Source organism: Squalius cephalus (genome assembly GCF_949319135.1).
Source record: "Squalius cephalus genome assembly, chromosome: 15".
In the NCBI taxonomy this organism is placed as follows: Eukaryota; Metazoa; Chordata; class Actinopteri; order Cypriniformes; family Leuciscidae; genus Squalius; species Squalius cephalus.
In genome coordinates this window covers 8,878,104-8,902,737 of record NC_137136.1, presented here as the reverse complement: position 1 = coordinate 8,902,737, position 24,634 = coordinate 8,878,104, and the positions used below count along the sequence as shown (strand labels likewise).

The 24,634-nt window shown below is 38.9% G+C and overlaps 1 protein-coding gene across 1 annotated transcript; it reads left to right on the top strand.

The window, feature by feature from the left end:
• Window positions 1–3,931: 3,931 nt before the first annotated feature.
• rspo3 (R-spondin 3) lies at window positions 3,932–23,993 on the top strand. Its single transcript, XM_079893877.1, has 6 exons — window positions 3,932–4,739; window positions 13,086–13,280; window positions 13,443–13,586; window positions 16,022–16,165; window positions 16,262–16,441; window positions 23,106–23,993. Exons 1-6 carry the CDS (start codon window positions 4,646–4,648, stop codon window positions 23,300–23,302), a joined length of 954 nt encoding a protein of 317 aa, XP_079750003.1. The 5' UTR covers window positions 3,932–4,645; the 3' UTR covers window positions 23,303–23,993.
• Window positions 23,994–24,634: the final 641 nt, after the last annotated feature.

Below are 24,634 nucleotides of genomic sequence, written 5' to 3'. Positions count from 1 at the left end.
CTCTCTCTCACTCCGTCTCATTAAGAGCCTGTAAAAAAAGTTGGGGGGTGGCATCATAAAATCCACACTATAATGAGTGTTTAAGTGCAAACAAACAAACGCGAGAGAGCTCAAGGGCAGCTGAAACGCAACACCCGTAGTGGCCTGGCAGAAAAACTGCAGACGTTCACACTCCAGGGTGACCGTTCCCCAATCCTCCCTGACATGTCCAGGGCAGAGAGTGATTACTGCGGGACAATAGGGCAGCCTGGGACAGACAGACCACCTGTCAGGAGGTGGGGAGGAACCTTAATCAAAATGAAAGAATCTAACGGCATCATGCTGATTAATATAAACCACCAGACCCTTTATAGACAGCCGATCCCCTCACTCGGAAAGGCCCAGGTTGGCTCACGGGTTGCTCAGCAACAGTGAGACTGAATGAAGTGTTGGAAAAGCTCTAGAGCGCCGTTGGTTGGACTCCTCTGTACCGAGCAGCTGTCTCGCCACAGGAATTCAGCAGCCTGCAAATCCCGCTCAAGTCTGCGTATGTTGTAGGCTTTGCTCAGTCTGTTCTCTCAGATTAGATCGATTTCGAAGAGCTTTCACACTTTTATTAGGTACATGTGTTTCATGTGGCAGCGGTCAGGGCCTAAAGAAGCAGTGCAACACACACCATTCTATGAGCAAGACTCTTTGTTTATTTAGATTTTAGGCAGTTCTGGCCCAGTTAAAATGTCTGAAAGCCAAGGTTGTGGAAAATTCAGGGTCCTTTTCAATTCATAAGTGTAAAATTGAATTGTCCACACTTCTAAGGAAGTATCCTGAATTTTAATTAGAATGACAATATAGATCAAAATTTATTTAAAAAAAATAAATATTAATAAACCTTTAATAAACTTCCTTTGAGGTGTGGCCAATTCAATTTCACTCATATATATATATATGTGTGTGTGTGTGTGTGTGTGTGTGTGTGTGTGTGTGTGTGTGTGTATGTATGTATGTATGTATGTATGTATATAATTTTTTTTTTTTTTTTTTTTTTTTTTTTGGTCAAATAAACACAGCCTTGATAAGCATTAGGGACTTTTTTCAAAAATATCAAAAAACATAATGTTTCCAAACTTTTGACCTGTACTGTTTATATATATATATATATATATATATATATATATATATATATATATATATATACTGCAAAAAATGCTTTTCTTTTTTGAAAAATGTATTTTTGTCTTGTTTCCAGTCCAAATATTTAAAAAAAAATCTTAAATCAAGATGCATTTACTAAAGTAGCAAAATGCCTTGTTTTCTGGGGAATTAATTTTGATTAGTTCCCCCGGAAAACAAGACATACCATAATATCTAATTTTACTTATCTAGTAAATGCATCTTGATTTAAGAATTTTTAAATATTTGGACTGGAAACCAGACAAAAATACTAAGTAAGAAAAGCATTTTTGTGCAGTGTATATATGGAGGCCTATTTTAAAATTTTAAAATAATATTGAATTCATTAAACATTAAATGATAGATAGATAGATAGATAGATAGATAGATAGATAGATAGATAGATAGATAGATAGATAGATAGATAGATAGATAGATAGATAATATTATAGGTCTATATTAAATTATTAAAATATTGAATTCATTAAATTATTAAATATATTGATTTATAATTTTATTTAATGTAATCTATCTATCTATCTTGGTCTTTGCTTCTTCTTTCTTTTCTTCTTTTTTGTTAAAAATATTTATTTCCAATTTATTTCCATTCCAGTTCTTTACATTCAAATTCAAATTGCAATTCTGCATCCTTATTGTTACTTCAATTGAAATCATATTCAGACCTGTAATTTAAAAGGCTTTCTTCTCAATTCTGAAATATGCACAACTCTGCTGTTTGGAACTTCTGTCAGAAGACCTTAATTCTGCTGAGGATTTCGGGGAGCAGGTGAAAGTGAGTTTGCAGACCACAGCGCACGTGTACACCTGAGTTTGCACGTCACTCACCACTTCCCTGTGTTTTGCAACCCTTGTTTATCTACCCTTAGAACATGGCAGAATCTTCATCCTCTCCTGTCTCCTTCCTGCTTCAGTACCACTACCTTGTGCACTGCTGTTTTAATCCTCTCGACTCCAAATAAGAGTATTTCATGATGCAAACGCCTAGGTCATCTCTGCACAATAGCACATCACACCATTCCCTGCACTGGGATCTCTCATCTGTGAGGTTTATGGGTGGAGAATGTGATGGGATCAGGATGGATGAGAGTGCATGGAGCCATGTGGTCCACTCTGTAATTCCTCTTGGAGCAACAAGCTCCTGTAATAAAAATATCCTGCGTCTGGTCTTCTTAAATACTCCAGTGTCAGGATTAGACGCAGTTAGCATCCATACAGCCATTTACGCTGACTACTTCCATGTGTGATATTGCAGGCCTCACACATTTTCAGTTACCTTTGCTCCTTGTCGGCGTGGTGCACCTGCCCGGCTTCATTTCAGGCTGCTGACGGCTTCTCTCATCGGCCGTCACATAGAGTGACCAAATGACCTCACCTCCTCTTCCCCGCTCCCCATTAGAGCTTGTCGCTGGGACTAATTTATCAAAGGAGTAGGGGGCACAAAGAGGGGCTTTATTCTGTCCCCCCTTCCCATATGAAGATCAACTCCCTTGGAATGTTCACCCCCCACATCGACAACCACAGACTAAACCATGTTTTATCCCTTACAGCTGAAGTTACCAAAGACTACTCATTAATGAATAATCAAGAACAAAAAAACGGCAGTTAAATCCCTCTAATCTGAAAAGCGACCACCCTCTTCAGTGGTACTGGGCACGAACAACTGCACTTTACTAGAAGGAGTTCTCCAAAAGTTATGGCATTTTCCCCCTCTGCACCCATTGTGATTGATGGAGCAGCCACAACAGAGGAAACATTGGTCCACCTCATATTCTTATAAACATCAACATGCTGGTTAAGAAAAGCAGGCCTCCCCGTCCCACTGCCAGACGTGTAAATAAGATTCCCTGTGGGAGAAGAGGGAACCACTGCGCTGTGCAGCGCTCTCACGTAGCCTATACACCAGTAATCACCACCATTGTTTACGCTCCACGGCGCACAAAAAAAAAAAAAATGGAAGGATTTGTCTTTATGTGCATAACAACTGAAAACACATCTCAGAGTCAGACGTGCTAAAACAAAAGACAGTTATTTGCCCGTACGCAGTCTGTGCTCAGCAATGTGGCTCTTATAGCACTGACCCCCTCTAGAGGATCACAATGGAAATTCCTCTATCATCGGAACCATATGTATGGCCAGTTAATATTACTAAGATGCTTTTGAAAAATATGAAACGTGAGAAAAGTATATACTAAAATGTATCATAAACACAAGTTTTTAAAAAAGGCTTAACTTAATAAATGCAAAGGTAACAGCAATGAATTTGTTATTGATTAACTTGTTGGTTAATGTCTGGATAAATGTGTGTTATCTATCTATCTATCTATCTATCTATCTATCTATCTATCTATCTATCTATCTATCTATCTATCTATCTATCTATCTATCTATCTATCTATCTATCTATCTATCTATCTATCTATCTATCTATCTATCTATCTATCTATCTATCTATCTATCTATCTATCTATCTATCTATCTATCTATCTATCTATCTATCTATCTATCTATCTATCTATCTATCTATCTATCTATCTATCTATCTATCTATCTATCTGTCTGTCTGTCTGTCTGTCTGTCTGTCTGTCTGTCTGTCTGTCTGCCCGTCTGCCCGTCTGTCTGCCCGTGTCTGCTTTTTCCATTCAAGTTCTCGAGTCTTGGAAAACGTGATATAATGAAAAAAGCGAGTGTTGGTAGCCCGTGGGGTGTCTGACGTGGGGTGCTCGCCCTCTAAATAAACTTTGGAGTTCAGAGGGGGGAAAGAGACTGCAGAGAGCTGAAGTCATCAGTTACCAGACGAGCATACGAGCTGGGAGCAAGCGAGAGAGAAAGGGAGAGATAGTGAATTGCTCAACCGTGAAACTGAGCTATAGAGATTGAACAGAGAAGAGCGAGAAGTTTCGGCGAAGTTACTATTTGATTGTAGTCGCGACTTTTTTCGGCGACTACAATCAAGCGCCAAAGTTTCACTGAAAGTTTCTTCGAGATGCTGTGAAAGTTTCACTGAAAGTTTCTTCGAGATGCTGTGATGAGGATGACGCGAGTACCTCCTACATGCCAGGCTCAATAAATATAGTAACATTCACACCTGGACGTGTCGTACTGGATCACAGAGGGGAATACACACAGTCATTAAGGAAGACAATCCAAATTGATCACCATGCCAATTTAATTTGATTCCCTTCTCCCTATTTTGCTTACAGTGCGCTGGATGGAGAACTAACACTTTGATTGTTTCCATGGAATGAGTGGCTCTCTCTTTGGATATCTCACAGTGGCACATATGTGGATTGCCTCCAATATGTTACTGCCGAATCGGCCCAGGTGCATTTGGGCCATTGAAAAGTCTGGTTCTCTTGCGCGTGAGCAGAGCTGGGGCTTCTGCCCGATTTAGGAATAACATATTGAGTTTTGCACAGATCAGAGTGCGCTAAGGGACATTGAAATTGACAAGACAAGCATCATTCCCCTGATTACTATGCAATTACAACTGATCTCCATTGTTTTGATCTTGCATTGTATGGAATACACAAACTGTCAGCAACACGGCTCCAGGCACCGGCAACACAAACGTAAGTTCTGCGCGCTGCTGATCTGATGCTTTGCGCACACCTGCACCGTGACTTGTAGGCTACTCGCTGTTTGTGTGAATCGCTTTTTTAGTGCTCATGATGTTTTAAAACTTTTTCTCATTTTAAGAGACTTAAAAAGTAAAATTATTGTTTATAAAAAAAATAATTAAAAGTCGCTTATGGAAGAATATTGATAATGATCAGGTGATAGGAAACTGATTAAGATATAGGCTACAGGTTTACATGAGAATGGAACATTTTATTTATTTTATGTCTTGGCAAGGAAGACGCGCCATTGCAATAAATAAATAAATAAAAATAATGTAAAACTCAAACTCTAAAAAGAAAACCAGCGGACTCGACATCTCTTCTGTGGTTCGGCATATGACAGTATAGCAACTCTGACAACTAAATCAGTTAAATATTTCTTCCCAGCTGGAAGAACTGTGATTGAATTATTGTTATCGAAGTAGATATGCTATTTTTGTTCTTATGACCTATATCACTGTTTTCTTCGTTCATATTTTGTGACAAACGGCCTGGGTTGCCAAATGCGCTGTTTCCCAAAGAAATAGGCTACTTTTAAATTGTGGCAGCGGGATGATTTTTTTTTTTATACCAGCCAACAACAGGTAAAATGTACTCCAATTTGTTTTAGATAGGCAGATCATCTGTGGTTAAACAATACAGTGAATGTAGAAAATAGTGTTTTAGAGTTAAGATAGGCCAACACAAAAATAAACCTTACTTAGGGTAGATGCTATAGGCTACTTTATGCGGTTTACTATGTTCAATAGTCCTAGGCTATATGTCATGGGGGTATTTTTTCAGTATTGCACCATTACAGTCTGTATACAGACGTTTTCATTTGTGAAAAATGCAGTAAAATGTATCTTCGCTGAGTGAGGTCCATATATGAAGTGATAGCAGTAAAATTGCAATCCAAGTAGCCTACAAGTTCATGGATAATGGTATACAAGTACATTACAAGCAACATTACATGGTAGCCTATAGCCTACATTTTCCAAGCAATCCTGTGTCCAGTTAGCTTAAACATTTTCAGTGATTAACAACTTAATTCTTTATACAAGTTGAAAATGCATTACACTGATTATAACATGCGTGGAATACTTTGGTTTGTTTTAAGGGGTTTGGTCTTAACCTTTTGGTGATTAGGCTGGTTTTGGGATAGCTTGTTTCAAAGACCTGGCAACCCTGCAACAGCGTAGCCTGTTGCTTGAGATGAGCCCGTGAAACTGCGCCTGTCACTAAAGAGTGACTGTGTTCCTCATGGTTTCGTTCTGATGGCTTAATTTGAGGGATATTTTACATAGGTTTCGCCACAGTGAGTTTTGCAGAAAAAAAACAGCTACTTAACCTTCTATTGGGAAATGTTGAGCTGAGGTAGCCTAAAAGTCGAGCTAGAAGACGCGCAAGTCACGACAGATGTTTTGTTTTTAGTAGACACTTGTGTGGTTTTATTCGGACACGTAACTCGGACAGACCGCTGGTTTTATAATGTGTTTTAAATCATGTATTAGGCTATGTTGCAGTTCTTAAGCTTCCTTTCATTGACGAGTTTTACTTGTGTTTTGCTTTACTCTCTCCCTCTGTAATTTTAGTTAACAGAGCGAGCATGAATTTGTTCATTGTTATTATAGTTTCGGTGTGCACTGTTCGTCTAGTATCTGGCTATCTATGGCCAGTCCAGTTTCTTGTTAGGATCGCTCTCTAGCGGCCACTGCATAACGCTGAAAACCCTTGGTCCCTCGTGCGCTTGGTCCTTTTCACACATTTATTGCCTGTTGCTGCTCACGGATAGGAAGACACCTCAGTAAGTTCAGTATTGACAGAAGTACAGTTTCCCCTTTTGTTTAAGTTTGCAACAATGTTGAATACATCCTTGAAAAACAAATGTTTAAACTTAGTTGTTGGTCACACGTTTTGGCCCGAACCTCACTTAATGCCTGCACAGGGCCATTGGGGCATCTTTATAGTTGAGCTCATAAAATACCTGGTAGTACATGTTTAATAATGTATTGCACAAATTTCAATAGCTTTAGTTGATGGTAACATACGGAATTCCCCATTTCGTTCAAAAGGCCATTTTAATCAGAAGCATCAAGTCAAGGTTGTAACCAAATACTAAGGATTGTGGGGGACCAAGTGTAATTTGGAGGTCATGTCCCCCTCACTGTCTATGGTGGTTATGGCCCTGGATTAAGTATTTATATGAATATTTTTGTTTTGCATAGGAGAAAGAAACACAAATTTGGGAAATAAGCAATGCATGCATGACAGGCACCAGAACTGTGGAACTGAGTATGATTTTTATTTTAATAAGCAATGTAATATACAAATAAGATTTAAAAGGCTAGATTAGTATGAATGTATAAACATGTGGTCCAAATTAGTTGTGACAAAACCAATTAGATCAACAGAATAGCTTTTGGTATCAGGGAGCCACAAAAATGCCATTGTGGCTATGTGGCACTAACTGGGTTATTTCAAGTCTGATAGAACAAAATGATATTATGGAATTCAAAATACAAAACCCTTAGCCATATTTTCTGTTTAAAACTGAGATGGTGCCAGAATTGTGGACTGTGGTTAGGACAGTGTCTTCAGCATACTAAGGATGTGCTCTCATGTGGCATATGAGAAAAATATGCATCTAATCTGACTTTGACAGCTAGTTGAGCACAGGCTGTTATTTTGAATTTAAAGAGAAAACAATGTTGGGTTGTCCTTAAAAAACAGAATTGTTTCGCTCATTTTTGATCAATTCATAGACGAGTCAAAATCTCATAATAATGGAACAAAAGTTTTAAAAGTGATTTTTTTCACTATTTACAACAGGATCTGAATTTTCATGGGTTTAAATAAAATAGTTTTTGTTATAAGAGACGATAAAACAACGTTTTGCAATCGGCAAACTGGTAAAAAAAAAAAAAAAAAAAAACTTGGTTTTCAAAAATCAACGAATTTGCGACAGCTGAATGTAACATGTTGGTCTCTGAGTAACATGAAATATTTAAACCACGAAATAAACTTAATTCCGTAAAATAAGTATAATTAACAATGCAAAAAAGCATTTTGAATGTCTACAGCACGTTTTATATTTACCCACAAATCAAAAATATTTCACCTTATGCACGTTATCACGTCTGTCAAAAACTCTAGGCTGGATGTCGGTTGGAATATTAGAACTAAAATATTGACATGGGCATCAATCACTTCTCTGGATACTTGCCGGCTAAGAAATAAATAATTATTAGCCTACCGATCCATCTGCTTTCAAATCCACATTATTTGAATCTCACGACATCAATGTCTGTCAAAAAATAACGTGATATCATCGCTTTCCGAGAAGACGGAGAATATGGCGGCCTGAGTGGCTTCAACATGCTGTCCATCAGAGATGATATGTAGGCTACATAATAGCCTGGCTAAATTTGTTCTTCACTCGCTTAAATTAAATCGGAATGATCAGGGAACTGAGTGAAATACTTCACACTGCATGTTAAAGAGAATAAACGCCAATCCAATTGAAAAACTTCGCCAGGTTAGTAAACATCGCCCAACATGTGTTGGTTGGACGATTTTCTTGATTTGAATATTTAAAAAAAAAAAAAAATTCTATTCTTGACTGATCTTTTTTTTTTTTTTTTTTCATAATTTTGGCAATATATGAACTGTTAAATGAGTGAGCCTGAGATGAGTCCCTGTAGTCGACCAATTTGATTCCCATATGCTGTAATTTATAATAAACTTGACAGATGACTTTTATAAAATGTAGCCTACTTTGATCACTATCTTCTCAGTTGTTTCAAAGATGAAGGCAATTATCAAAGTTTGTTAAAATATTGTTTAATTTTCCAGTAAGGGATTATACATTTTTGCATGATTTGTTACATTTAATTACCCCTTAGCAGATTTTGACTCATTCCAAAGTGATGTTATTTTTAGATACAGGTGTGCAGGGTGATGAATCTTTTTATGTATGGTCAAATATTTGCTGTTTAACACTTTGACAGTGAAGTGTGTCAAACATGATGACAGCTGTCCTCTTGATCTTGAATGCACCAGCCATCATCAGAGGCTTCTAATTAAGAGACTTAATAAGAGAAAATGCATGTGATGGACAGAAACCTGGGTGAATGACCATGACTAATTTATCAGTTCACAGCGAGTGACCAAACGGTCGTCTGACCTCAAACACTTCCTGTGTTCTGTGTGTGAGTTTCTGTGTCTCTGTGTTGACAAGACACCACAAGGATTTGATTTGCATGTAAAATGGACACCTTTTTAATGCCAAAGTTTTTGTAACATCTTATACTTATAACATCAGAATGTCTTTCTTGCATATGAATGCTTTGCAAGAGTGTTTTTTTTTTTTATGTGAGTGTAGTTGTGGTACATGTATACACTTTTGTCTAATATGAGTGTACTAGGTCACAGAGGACATAAAAGGTGAGGTCACCATTTAAGTCCCACAGAGCTTTGTCAATGACAGTATGTGGTAACTAATTTCCTTGTGAAAAAAGTCATGGCTGTGTTTTTAGTAAATTATCTCTGCTTGTGTGTGGCCTCCCCATGCTGTAAATATCCCAGGAAATTAATTGTGTCGGCTTGCCTCACCGACTCACACCACAAGTCTTTGGGCAATAAGCAAATGCTTTTGTTTAATGTCGATGTCTTACATTTTGTTATTTAATTAGGTTTTAACTCTGCCGCTTTACCGATAGATTCTGGGAATGCTTGCTTTTGTGGTCGTTGAGTTTGAACCGTGGCGAAGCGATTTCGAACGTTCGGATTTCAGGAGTGCTCGTGTGGTTGTTATGCAAGCCTACCCAGGGGCTGTGGCAGTGCAAGGGCATGCAGAATTCCTCTGTGTAAAGGGTTCTGTGAATTAGAGAGCTTTGGCAGGAACACATTTGGGCAAATGGACAGCAGTTGTAAAGATTGCTTAGATATGTCAAACAGAATATCCTTGATCTATGGCAATCTGGCGGCCAAGACTGAACTCTGAAAATCAGGGGAGGGGGACAGAAAAACAAAACAAAACAATGATGCCCGAGTTCAGTAGTATGGAATGTAAGAGCAGGTTGAAATCTATCTATCTATCTATCTATCTATCTATCTATCTATCTATCTATCTATCTATCTATCTATCTATCTATCTATCTATCTATCTATCTATCTATCTATCTATCCATCTATCCATCATCTATCTATCCGTCCATCCATCCATCCATCCATCATCCATTTACATTTTAATGTTAAAAATAGATTTCTATTTTAAATAAATGCTGTTATTTTGAACAAAAACTGTATCAGTTTCCACAAGAAAATGAGCAGCATTTTTGAGCAGTTACTTGAGCAGCAAATCAGCATATTAGAATGATTTGTGAAGGATCATGTGAGACTGAAGACTGGAGTAATGATGCTGAAAATTCAGCTTTGCCATCACATGAATAAATTATATTTTCAGTTAGAAAACAGTTATTGTAATAATATTTCATAATATTACTGATTTTACTGTATTTTTTATTAACAAGTCACAATGAGTCTGCAATACACAGACTCATTGTGAGTCTGTTTGTTACAGTGATGTTAGGGTCCTTCATTTCCTGTACTTTAACTGCTGCCTTATTGTTTAGATTTACTGATGCTTGTAGAAATCCTCACTATGTAACATTCTTTCAAGCCATATCATTTCAAATTACATAAGTGAAACGAGAAGCAGAAGCAAATTTTTTTTGCTTCTCTTAAGTTGAGCTAGACCAATCTCCGCTAACTCACCCTCATCCAGATGCTGAGACAGGGTCAGTCCCTTCTAAAATGCAGAGCCTTTAACCATCTGAGACTGACCTTTGAGAGACACCTGGAACCGATTGACTTTAATCAGAGATGCTCTCTGAAGCACCTTCCATTTTTTTACCTTACCGAATTCAACAAGGTACTGCACTGTACTTTACACAGTATGATGCGAATAGATCAGTGAACGTCTGTTCTTCTCACAGTAACTGTGAACTCAATCACTTTTGACTTCTTCAGTTCCTGAGCCAAAACAATGAGGCCATAGTGCATAAACATTATTCACAATCCCTTGAGCAAAAAGCTGAAGAAAATGTTCTCTTAATCCCCTTGAACAGTCAGGAGGACTATTTCTCAGAAATACCATCTCTTTTTGTTTTAGAGTTGCTCTGTCCAGAAGGTTGTCAGGTCAGCGATCAGCTCTATAATTTAAGAGTATCTTATTTTAAGGGATTTGTGAGTGAGAGTGTTTTTTAAATATGTCACTGGGACATTGAGAAACCTCTTTGTCAGGTGGGCAGCTTCAGCATGTATTCACAGGCAGCTGGAGGTCTCCGGTGGAGACGAGTCGATTCTGTCTGGGGTTTTGTCACGGTGTGGCCGCTCTGTTTGCGGGCTTATGAACACAAAGGCTACTGTGCTGCCGTTTGCGTGCAAACCCCGGTATGCAACGTGTCTCTGTTGATTAGTTTCTCTGCCGGGAGAATCCACAGATGACTGTGCTTCCTGTCGTGTTTATTATTACACTACATTATGGTCACTGTTGTAGCTTTAATTGATGGCTCTGTTCTTTCCTCAGAGAACCTGGAACCATTTAGTTGTACCCACCATTCCTGTTTGCTCCTATAAATGTTCAGAATGACCAAGTAAATGCCAAGTATGTTTTGTTGTAACTAGGTGCTGACAGGAAAAAAAGTAAAATATTGGATTCCTGCATATTATATCTTTTTTTAAATGTGAAAATGTTTAACTAAAGTGTCATTTTTTCCATGTAAATTTGTCACTTTTTTAGAGGAAGTGGACAGAAGGGTGGTGGGGTTGCATTATAAATGTCTTTCCTGTCACGTTTGATCAATTTAATGCATCATTGTTAAATAAAAGTATTATTTTCTTTAAAAAACAAAACGTATTGACCACATCACAAACTTTTAAACAATATACCATGGCATCAGGGCTTGAAATTAACACCAAATGCTGGTGGATTTCAGCAATGGCGTGCAACGCAGTCACTATACTAGCCACTTTGGAGGGTTGAATTTTATATATAACATACATTTTTCAATTGTAGTCTTCTTAAAAGGCATCTGAAATAAATAAAAAAACTAAGTGCAATGTAGTGTTGTCAAAAATATAGATTTTTCGATACATATCGATGCTGAAATATCTGAAACACTTACAATATTCATTTTCCGCTTAATAGATAGACTATAGATAGATAGAATATTGTTGGTTACAGGGCATATTGCGCATAATTTTACTAGTTCAGGCAGATTTTGTGCTCACACCCAAAGTGCGCGCACAGAAAGCTGCCTCTCAGTACAAAATTGAGTTATTTTTTGCTGCAAGTGAACGTAAACAGTTGAGAAAGAAAACGCATGTGTAACAGTATAATGGATCCGTGCATTCGATCTTAAAATGACAGCAGCCTCATCTAACTGCTGCCAAATTATGAGACATTAAAAATATCTATCTGGCAGTTTTTCCCCATGGTATCAATGTCAGTGAAAATGCTGAGTGGCTAATAACTTTGGTAAACCACTAGCCACAGTGGCTGGTGAGCAAAAAAGTGTCAAGCCCTGCATGGCATTAAATGTGAATTGATGTAACACGCTACAAAGAGCTTCAAACTAAACTTTAAATAGCTTATATGATGCCACTAGTCTTGCAAACTATGGAAGTAATACAGTGATTATTTAGTCCTCAAAAGTGTCTATTGAATCAGTGACTTTATTTACAGGCAGATGGATTAAAAAAAAAATCCTGTGCCCTTTACTCTTGATAAGATGCGTAAAAGCAGCCAATCAGGTTAGAAATAGCCAGAATGAGAAAACAGAGTAGTGAGACTATTAACACACATGAAAACTGTTGGTGCTGCAACAAAGTTTAACTTTATGGAAATGAGCAGTGATGATGCAGCAACTACTGCTTGATAAGAGAAAACTTTAAAACAGACAAACAAAATATAAATTACATACAGTAACAGAATAAACATGTTACATTTGATCTAAATATTTTAGAATAATATCATTTGCCTTTTTTTGCATCTGCCCATATCCAGATTTTTGCTTCATTTTGCGACGACAAGCTGACTGCACATTATCCCTCACAAAATATATAAGTAATATTGTTGCTGTGTAACACTTGGAAATGAAAGAAAAGGCCTAGACTGACACCAGTGGTTTCACTCTCCACAAAATACATAAATTATGTATATCCATTACACTTCTCAGATCTTTACATTTTCATACATCATTTTGAGCACACATGTTATTTGATCCTAATGTGAAAATGATGTTTCTACCACAGAGGGTTCAGGGGTGAGCACCCAGGGATGCCAGGGAGGCTGTCAGACCTGCTCCGTTTACAATGGCTGTCTGACGTGCAAACCCAAGCTTTTTATTCACCTGGAGAGGGACGGGATGAGGCAGATCGGAGTGTGCCTGGCCTCCTGCCCCAATGGTTTCTACGGCACCCGTTCCCCCGACAGGAACGACTGCACAAGTAAGACGCATGTTTCACCTCAGCTTCTCCTTGAAATATTTACACTACAGACGGCTTTGTCTTAGTTACGGTATAATGAAACGATGGGCTTTGATATGCATGCTACAGCATTCTCTTCTCAGTTCAGGCAATGTGGTAATGAGTGCATAACCTGTCTTCCAGAGTGTGGGTCAGAGTGCGACTCGTGCTTTAACAGGAACTTCTGCCTGCGCTGCAGAGCGGGATCCTACTTGCACAAGGGCAAGTGCATGGAGAGCTGTCCAGATGGGCTGGTGCCCAGCGATACCAAGAAAGAGTGTGTCCCTGGTGAGTGCTCAGTTTAGTGCCACAGATATAATAGACTAGTTTTTAGCTTCCTTTTTCTGTGGCCACCAGTGTTGTGTAAGCTATACTTGAAACTGTAGCTTTCCAAGCTACAAGCTAATCATAATTTGATGAAGTAAAACTACACTACACACTACATATCACTGTTGGGTGATAACCTCTATAGGGACATCCCGCGTGACGTCACGCCATTTGGAGCAGCCATTTTGACGGAATAGAAAATGCTAAACCGCCGGTGATACTCATAGACAGACAGTATAAACAGAGACGGGCTCGCTCTGGTATAAACTACATTGATACTGCAGCTCGTCGCGATATTCTATCATGCCCGAGCGATGCTGTGCAGTTGGATGCGATCAGATACGTGATCATACAAAAGGAATAGGCCTATCTTTATACCGTATCCCGAAAGAAACAAAACGGAGAAACAAGTGGTTGGCGGCAACAGGCAAAACGCTGATGGTGGTGCTTGGCTTCCAACTGTTTGTGATATAAGGTAACTTACAAGAAGAAAAATGTAAACAAATAATAAAAGTGCATGTAAAATATACAATAAAGTTGAGATGAAATTATACAAGGTTACTTGACTTTTTACGTCTATTCAGTTTTTGTAACATGTCCATGACAACCGATAGCCTGCTTTTGTATGCTTTTAATGAAGCTCTGGTGTAACGTTAGCGTGATGGGAAGTGAATAAGGTAACGTCAGCTGTAAATGTCACCAAACTCAATGTCAGGAAGTTTTTCTACACATTAAATGCCTGTAAAAAGAACTTGCGGTGCTTCATATGGATCTATGATTCCTATCTTCCTCTTGTATACTTGATATATATTTTTGTGATGCTAATAAGTGCGATGACATGACGTGAAGAGTTAGCTGAAGCTAATAATAGTGGTGGGGGAAAACTCGATTCTGTTCAGTATCGAGATATTTTGCGCACGCAATTATATCAATACTGTAGCGCAAAGTATTGCAATATTTAGGCTAATTATAAAACAATTATACTAATAATTATATTATTAGTATAATAATATACTCCCTAATATATTACCCACCCCTAATAATAGATCTATTGCCATTAGACAGTCCATAGACCAGTGATCTCAAACTCAATTCCTGGAGGGCCACAGCTCTGCACAGTTTAGCTCCAACCAGCTCCAACTCACACCTGCAAGGAAGTTTCTAGTAATCCTGAAGACCTTGATTAGCTGGATCAGGTGTGTTTGATTAGGGTTGGAGCAAAACTGTGCAGAGCTGTGGCCCTCCAGGAATTGAGTTTGAGATCACTGCCATAGACAGTATAGCCAATGTGAGTAGCTGACGGATGTATACCGTCAAAATGGCTGACACACGGCTAGGGGTCACGTGACTGGGAGATCCCTATATATCTCTAAAAACGCTACTTTCAGGAAATTGAAAAAAATAATGAAACAAAACGTTGTCAAAGTTGATATTGTGGCTTTATATATGGTCAGAGACTTGCATGTGCCATTATATTGTTAACATTTTCCCAAAATCGAGCTCAAATGGAGTTACGATGTTTTTGACCAGCAAATTTCTGAGAATTTCATTAGAACGGCTGCATCTGAGGCAGTAAGTGCATTGCATTATGTTTTCATCAACTTACAGGTTCTTAAGTTTACTGTAGCTATGTGGGTGCTCACTTTTTACTGTCATTTGGCCAAAATCTCATATTATTAAAGACAAATTACGCAGGGACTATTTAATGACTCAAAAACAAATTCTAGACTAAGACTCTCTTTTCTGCACATCAAATTCATAAAACATACTTATTCAAACAACCAGTTCTTTATTTACCCTTGCATTGCAAACAAGCAGACCCGGTCTAAAATGTGTAAGGCACTTCATTCACGGTAGAGGCGGGGTGGAGTTATGAGGTTTGAGTGACAGTTTGAGGATCCAATGGAGTTACGGGGTTTAATCACAAGCTCTTTTTAATACTTTTCATTGGTTAATATTTGCAAAACCCACAGACAGACATAAAGTGTGAACAATAGTAAATGATAGAGAAATGACGAAATATGGAGATACAAGGTTTCTGCCCGACAGCGATAATATTAAAGAGAGGACCACCTGAATGAATCGATTCACTAGAATGAATTAGACTTTCCACTGCTACATATAAGAGAGAAGGCCATCTAAAAGCAGCCATGTGGAGTTTAGATGCACAACAACATTACTTGTAGTTTGTTCAAAACTACATGTCATGAAATAAAACTACTACATTGAAAAAAATTGGTGTAGAAACATTTTCTCTCAGAAATTGAGCAAATTTCACAAATAATTACAAAGAAACAAAGAAAAAAAATTGTCCAGTCAGTAGTCTTACTACATTTAGTTAGTTTCTCCCCTATAATTATAAATGTAAATATAATGTGTGTGTGATGGTTTTACAGCATGTCCTGTGGACTGTGACTCCTGTCAGAACAGTGACACATGTACGAGGTGTGTGCCGGGACACTACCTCCTGCATGGGCAATGTCATCACATCTGCCCAGACAACTTTGAGCCCAATGACTCAATGGAGTGCATCCCAACAGGTCAGTCTCTGACATACTGTACATCTGCTGTCAAAACCCCTGCAGTGCTGTATGCGTGTGTTATGTGGCTTCACTGACTTGTTAACTGTGTTTTAGTGCACTGTGAAGTGGGCGAATGGAGTGAGTGGAGCCCCTGCTCGCGCTTGGGAAAAACCTGCGGCTTCAAATGGGGTGAAGAAACAAGGACCAGGAGGGTCCTACAGAATCCCTCTCCAATGGGGAGCCCGTGCCCACAGACTTCTGAGAAGAGGGAGTGCTTTGTCAAAAGAAGAAGATGTAAGTGGCCAATATAATTATTGATAAATAGGCCCAATCGTCCCTGAAAATTGTAAGTCTGATCACTTAGAAAAGTAAAAAGCTGCATCCTGATGTATCATTCATGTTTGTAGAACAGTGTGGGATGAGGTTTACACCGAGCTGTAATATTAAGAACAAGCCCTCAACCCTATGTATAAGAAGTAATAATAGCGATGCTTGACTTAGCGAATGGAATTGCTAGTAGGCTGTTATCCATTTTCCACATCTACAAAAAACATTGACTCTGCTCATTTTATTATCATATAAATGCTTGTTTTGTATCGTCTGGATTGTAATTCTTAATGTAAGAGCCAGAATTATTTCCCAACCGATGCAAAACAAATACATGGAGCAGATTCAAAGATCTGTGCAGTTGTAATCTTAACCATATTTGGCCAGTTATGTTTTGAATGTTTATTTGTGTAGTGGTATTTGTGGGACATTGCTGCTTTATGACAGACAGCAGGCCAACTCGATGCTCCATCGCTCTCTACCTCATAAACAGTCAGGGCCTCAGCGCAGAGAGAGGGAAGAGAGGAAAATAAAGGAGGTGGAGATTTAAATGTGAACTTCTCTGACTCCAAAGAACAATGATATTGCTTGATCACGCACAAAAATGCAACAGAAAAACACAAAAAACACGTCACAATTAAAGGCCCGTTCATACCTAGGATGATAACTGTAATTATAACAATAAATATCAGTTCTAAAATGGTTCAAAATATAGAAGAATAGAGTCCACGCCACAACTATAACGGTAACGACACAGAGAAACTATATTGTTGGAATCACTTTCAGAACGATTTTTTTCTAGCTGATGAATGATAAAAACGACAGCCAATCAGAATCCACTTGCATTTAAAGCGCTAGACGACATAACTGCAGTGTTTGCTTAGAATAAAAATAAACGATATCGTCTGCTGCTGTGGACACTAATATAGTTATTGTTATAGTTAACTATATATTTGTGAGTTCCAAATCAGTCACTTATGAGGTTCCTTTTTATGTAGGAACAGAGCTTCCATCTCATCTTAGAAGTGTGTTCTCTCTTTCATCAGAACCTCTTTGCTTGTGCACAGAAAGACTTTTTGTTCCATGTTAAATCAAAGGAGTCAGTGCAATGTTGATCCGCCGGGGGCCACAGCTGAGGGGTGCGTTTCAGGCTCGGTTATCGACCTCGCCCCCGCTTGTGATTACCCAGCTGCCCCAACTCCTAGAACATCAACTGCGCGCTAATTATCTGCCGGGGTTCTGTCCTGTCCGTGTTTATGTTCCACATACACCAGCAGGGTCAGTGGTCCGACCCCCGCCAGCTCAAAGTAATCCCAAGCCGCCCTCTGACACTGATACATCCTCCTTGTCCGCCCCCCACTCCCGATACACACACACACATGCAACTGCTTTACTTGTTGTTGCCCTAGCCAAATTCATTCTTCTCCCGTTACTTGTCATTTGTTTTTCTTTCGTGTTCTCCCTCTGACTAATCCTGACCTTTTTCTTACACATCTTGTCCAAACGCAACCCTGTGTCTGGCCTCTGTCCTTTCCCTTTCAGACTTTCTAAAAACTCAACTCCTGATGTCAACATGTGCTCATTTAGGTTTTTAATATTGAGATAGAGACTGACTGACTGACATAGATAGATAGATAGATAGATAGATAGATAGATAGATAGATAGATAGATAGATAGATAGATAGATAGATAGATAGATAGATAGATAGATAGATAGATAGATAACTTGACACTGAAGACTGGAGTAATGGCTGCTGAAAATTCAGATTTGCAATCACAGAAATATATTACATTGTGTGTGCATGTGCACGTGTGTGTGTGTGTGTGTGTGTGTGTGTGTGTGTGTGTGTGTGTGTGTGTGTGTTTGCCCACAAAAATACTGATAGATAGTTATCAAAACAATAGAAGTCTATGGAAAATCACCACAAATATACAAAACAAACTTGTGTATGATATAACATTGTGAGTTTTGTTTTGAATATAAGTACAGAATCTGGAATCCCACCATTTTTGTTTGAGTTTTTGTGTGTGTGTATCTCAATCGTCCACTGAACTCTGTATGTAGCCCTGCACGCCTCTGCCGTCCACACTAGCACCGACCTCCCTAAGGGAGAGCAGCTATACTGGGCCTTCAAAGCCCGGGCATTCCTCCTGTGGGACGAGCCAGAGCCCTTAATCCCCGCCTGGCTCCTGCCAAAAGCCCCCGGACGACAGCACGCCTCCCTCCACCCCATCCCACCCCCAGGGTTCATTAATGAAAATGTGCCCCACTGCACCCGACATCATATCCTATTTCAACCACCTCTGCCTCTGTGCCCTTAACAGCAGCAGACTGGGATGATTTGGGTTGTCAGGGTTGATTTTAGAGCGTTTCACATTTTCAGTCTTCCATCTGTCCTGACACACTTTTCACCCTCTCATCTCCCTCCTCCTTTAAGATCTCTTTCTTTTCTCCCCTCTCAATCACTCTTTCAAGAATAATGTATAATCAGAGCCAGATGACTCCTCATTTCACCTATGTTGAAACATCTAGATAGACACAACTATGAGACAAACTTGTTCCAAACCATTCCGAGCTTGCAACATATCCTAGAGGAGGATGGAACTGCAATCCATTGATTCGTCTAGAAATGATGAATAGACCCATTATCATGTGGCTATTTTCAGCTGTTGATAGAGCACCTGTAAACTTCTGCTCAGATTCAACTTTAAATGGAAGCCGTGTGCCATCAAAGAGTAATACAAAACTTTTAGGAAACACTTCATTTCTCATAATATTTCACTTGCACTTTATTCTACCTTTCAAAAGTTTGGGGTCAGTGAGCAGTAAGATTTAACACTTTTATTCAGCTAGAGCTCTAAATCAGCATATTAGAATGATTTCTCAAGGATCATGTGACACTGAAGACTGGAGTTAATCTTACTTTTAATTCTTATTTTGCACTTTATCTCCTTTTTTTACATTTTAAAAGCACTTGTCTAAGGCAGAAACAGGCTTCTAAAACTAAAGGAGTATCCCAAAAGTAGAATTCACAAAATATTCGATTTCTCAATTGTTTCTCCTATAGCAATGAGATTAAATGGAGAACAAATGGTGACTTTTCCTTCTGTTTTTTCAGATGGGGCTCCTGAGAAAAAGACTAGTATTCTCACATGGGTCTCCTATTTTCTGATTTCTCATCAAATTCCTTTAAGCCCACATGATCTGCTATGCTATCCATTTTAATTTTATGACACTGTATTTTATACTGCATGACATAAATTGTCTTATTCGTGTCAAAATTGATACGTAAATGTAACATAACTCCAGTAGGTCTCTTGCATGAGCTTTGAACAAGCAACCTCTGAACCATGACATTTTCCTCTGGGATTGCCTCTGCTACTGCAGTGGTGCTCAAGAACATGCTCCATCGCTGAGGAATTCACTTGCGTTCATTTCGTTGCTTGACTGTTTACTGAAAAACTTGACAGCCTTCCATCTCCGAAAGAGTGGCAGTAAACATCTCCATAATAATTGGCACAGCGCTCTGGTCATGTTACGCCTTGGTTTATGGGAAAGGCAGAGGATTACGCCTAATCCACTGATCTCCAAATCGTCACGGCAAAGACAACAGTGTGCGTGAAGGGGAACTTCCTGTGTTTAAAGAGACGGCGAGAGGGGAGGTGACGACAGCGAGTGAAATGTGTGTGCGCGCGTGTGTATGTTTTGATCGGTCAGACACCATACATGAGTCAGCCCGTTCAGAATGCACAGTGCAATCACAACATCCTCGAGCCCACGAGAGGTCGAGGAGGGGGATTTCACTTCATCCTCCTGAACTACTTTCAGTCACAAAACAAGAGTCGTCAGTGGCCCCCTATCGCCCTGGCTAGACCCCAGGAATGTGTGGGTCAGTGTGGGTTGCAGTAGGCAGGGAGTCCGGAGAGAGTCCGGCTGATTAATAGAGCCTGCTTTGGGGGGGTGGGGGGAGCAGAAGCGGGGGAGAGGTGGCTGTCCACCTCAGCACTTTTCCAATCCTCATCTGTGCCCCACCGATAAGCCTCTGACAATAATGGAAATTGGCTAGCCGTGAGCGTTGAGCAACGGCGAGATAAAGTAATATTAACAGAATTTGTATTTTGAGTCTTTCTATTTTTGATGTGCTAATCGGTTGTTAGCTTATTCTGCTGTCAAACATTCAGCTGGGCGGCTTCACCGTGGTTGCTCATCTTGACAGTTTTATTCCAAAGAGACGTACTGTGCACTAATTGCAGGAATCGTGTTCCTGGAAGGAACCGGACTGGTTGCTCAAGAGCACAATGGAGATAAAGTTATCTGACTCTGCAATTGATGGGTCGCCGCCTACCTTTTTGCATTTCCAGTGTCTAATTAATCAGAAAAGGAAAATGCTGTCATATTTACTCACCCTCAAGTTGTTCTGAAACCACATGCTGTTATTTTTTGTTAAAGGTAGGGTAGGCAATTTCAGAGAGGCTAGCAATAGCGAGCTAGCTTTGAAATCAGAAGATCCCACCCTCCCTTCACAGCGTCCAGCATTTGCACTATATTCTTTCTGAAGGAATAAGTAGCTGTGTGAGAAACTGAAATTTATGATCGTTCATATCAACACTCAACACCCAGGATTGATGTCATGTTCATTCTTAATATTATTGATATACCATTATAGTATTTATTAATATTTTGAATTTCACTTTTAGGTTAAGCTTTAAAGGAACACTCCACCGTTTTTTCATATTAAACTATGTTATTCCCTTAACTAAGACGAGTTGATACATACCTCTCTCGTCTGCGTGCACTCAATCGCTCTGGCGCGCGACGACACTTTGATAGCACTTAGCTTAGCCCAGTTTATTTATTAGGGACCAAACAGAGATGAAGCTAGAAGCGACCAAACACCTCCACGTTTTCCCTATTTAAATACAGTTACACGAGTAGTTACACGACCAAGTATGGTGACACAAAATAAAACGTGGCGCTTTTCTAACCGGGTAATGTATGGCGGAATAGCACTGGGAGCACTTCGACTCGGCGTAGTAAAAAGTCACTCCTGAAAAATCCTCTCCCTCTCACTTCTGTCATTAGAACCAACGTGACTTTTTACTGCGCCGAGTCGAAGTGCTCCCAGTGCTATTCCGCCATACATTATAGTTATCCTTTTTACCCGCTTAGAAAAGCACCACGTTTTATTTTGTGTCACCATAACTACTCGTGTAACTGTATTTAAATAGGGAAACCGTGGAGGTGTTTGGTCACTTCTAGCTTCATTTCTGTTTGGTCCCTAATGAATGAACTGGGCTAAGCTAAGTGCTATCAAAGTGTCGCCGCGCGCCAGAGCGATTGAGTGCACGCACTGAGACGAGAGAGGTATGTATCAACTCGTCTTAGTTAAGGGAATAACATAGTTTAATATGAAAAAACGGTGGAGTGTTCCTTTAATCATTTTATTTTTGTTTTATTTCAATTTTAGTTTTAAAGTTCACTAAAAAAAACAACCTCATAGGCTACCTCATAAATGAAATGAAGGTTAGAACATTTTTCAGTAAACTATCCCTTTAAAACACTGATCAACCATTTTTTGACAGTTAAAGAAAGACAAATGAAATGGAAAAGGTTGTTGTACAAGACTGTCATCTTGTGGTAGACCAGACGCAACCAATCGCACACCCCACCAGATGGTTCTGCTGTTTCACAACTTTATAAATGGGTCTTCAACCTGGATTCCATCAAACTCTTAATAATCTATGAAAAATACTTTTATATAGAAGTGATGATTGCTGAAGTCTGATGTCTCCCAACCAAAACAGCCCAAAATTAAGAACAATGGTCATCTTAGGTTGAATGAGTAATTCCATCTGGAGCTGGAGAGAGATGAAGGATGATGGGAAAATCACTAAAGCCTGATTAATAGAATGATATAATGATTCAACATGCCTGTATGGGAAATAAATCAGCTCAGATGCCGGCCAAACTCTGACTGGTCATATTGTGTGTGCACTTTTTCTGGTTACAATACTTTCTTTTATTCCAGATTAATGAGCAAACATTATTGCAAGTAATTTTCCTGTAAAGTGTAAACATTGTGGTGATTAAAAACATTGTGATTGTTACTTTTGAACACACCCCAAACTGTAAATATAAACGTGTAACTTTTTTAAATAGAATTTCAATTTTAATAGAATATATTTTAGGAAAGGTTAATTTTTTTTAGCATCATTAGTCTTCAGTGTCACATGATCCTAAAGAAATCATTCTCATATGCTGATTTAGAGCTCAAGAAGCAGCTGTTTTTTATGTGGAAAGCATACTTTTTTTCATGATTTTTTTGATGAATAGATTGTTTTAAGTAACAACATTTATTAAATAGAAATCTTTTCTAATGCTATAAATGTCTTATACGGTCAACCTTGTTCAATTTGATGCGCACTTGCTGAATAAAACTTTTGAACTGTAGTGTAGGCTACATCAGATTGTGTTTTTTTTTTGTTTTTTTTTTAGAAGAGGTGTACTATTACTTCTCTAAGTGATCAAATTTTCACCTGGCAGATGATAAAATGGACAAAAAAACACAGATTTAAACTATATTTTAATGTTAAAAAAGTGTCTCACACTGTCACCAATTGTCCTTGCAGGTAAGCCAGCGAAAGGCCAGCGGCGGGGAGAGAAGAAAAAACGCTTCAACCTGCAGGAGAAAGACAACGTCGAGGCCCGTCGAGAGAGGAAGAGAGAACGAGAGAAGGAGACGATCGACCGGGAGGACTCGGAAAGCCGGAACAAAACAGAGCACCGTCGCAGGAGGGACCAGAGCAGGGACGCTGGAACAGTATAGAGAGATGCTGCTCCTCGCTGCTCCTCTGCTGCTGCTCTTCTTTCCCCTATCAGTCCGTGTCACCCCCTCACTCTCTTAACCCCTCGCCGAGGGGGTGTTGCTGCTACCTGTATAATTTAAACGTATACTGTATATGCACATGAGAGAGGGGACGCTCGTCATCCACACAGTTGCAGACAGTCAGGACGCCCCTCGAACTTCTCCTTCAGAGGGCACCCTTCACCCCCGTGGGCCCGGTCTGGTGCTGGATTGAGGCTGAACTGTGTATCGTGGGGCTGGGCATGTCCGATGATCCGTGGAATGTTTTTTAAAGGGGGTCCAGGTACAGCACTGTATCATGGTTTGAATGTAGGTTTTTGAGACATTAAAGTAGAGTTGTTGTATAAACGTCTGTATTTTTTTATTTTTTGGGGGGCTGAGTAAATTAAAAATGAGCATGCTTACTGCCACCGCGGACATTGCCTGCCGCCAGAGGCTGAGACTGCATGTTGATTGGTGTAAATGGCTAATGAACTGGCTTTCTTCATACTGGATGAGCAACAACACTCTCGCTGCAACGTTTTAACTTCAGTTTTCTCCGAACAAAGTGTTGATTTGCCTGTCTGTATAAACAGGATCTGAGCTTTCCATTGAAGCCATCTGACCAGAAATCAAAAGCACCTGTATGTCAAATAAACAATACTGAGTTTGTATTCGTTTGTAATTTATTTATTGTCTCGACAAGCATAAATATACATCAAGCACAACAGTAGCTTAGCTATAAATGTTTGGTGATGCATAACACCATTTAAAGATACAAATATGTGATTTCTTCCTCATTTATTATCCACATTTAATTTTCTCTGTGAACAATACACAGATAGATAGATAGTTTTGAAGTGTTGATAGTAATTTACAAAAGTAACAAATAAATAAAAATATGATTTATGTTTATACTGTTCACATAAAAAATATACACAACTTTGCTATAGGATGCTACAAAATTACTTTAAAAATAACAATAGGCCTTTAAGAATAATGTTCAAGGATAAATTAGTTTGTAAGAGTTCCAATTGTATACATAAATAAATTCACAAAAACACACACACACACACACACACATATATAAAATGTAATTAGGGGAGAAATTTATACTTTTACGTTTTTTTGTTGTTGTTTGTTACAATTTTGTGTTATAAATTTCTGTTCTTATAAAATTTGATCCTCCCTCTTTGTTTTATTTAGAAGGTTAAAATTATGTTATCATAAGACGTTTGAAATGTTTTGAAATGTATACTCATACAGTATAATTGTTGAAATCTGGCCCAGCATCGCAAAGATTGGTCTGAAAGG

Coding starts and splice junctions, on each gene's coding strand:
- rspo3 (XM_079893877.1), top strand. CDS start 4,646: ATGCAATTACAACTGATCTCCATTGTTTTGATCTTGCATTGTATGGAA. Junction 16,166..16,261: donor AATGGAGTGCATCCCAACAG/GTCAGTCTCTGA, acceptor ACTGTGTTTTAG/TGCACTGTGAAGTGGGCGAA. Junction 16,442..23,105: donor CTTTGTCAAAAGAAGAAGAT/GTAAGTGGCCAA, acceptor TTGTCCTTGCAG/GTAAGCCAGCGAAAGGCCAG.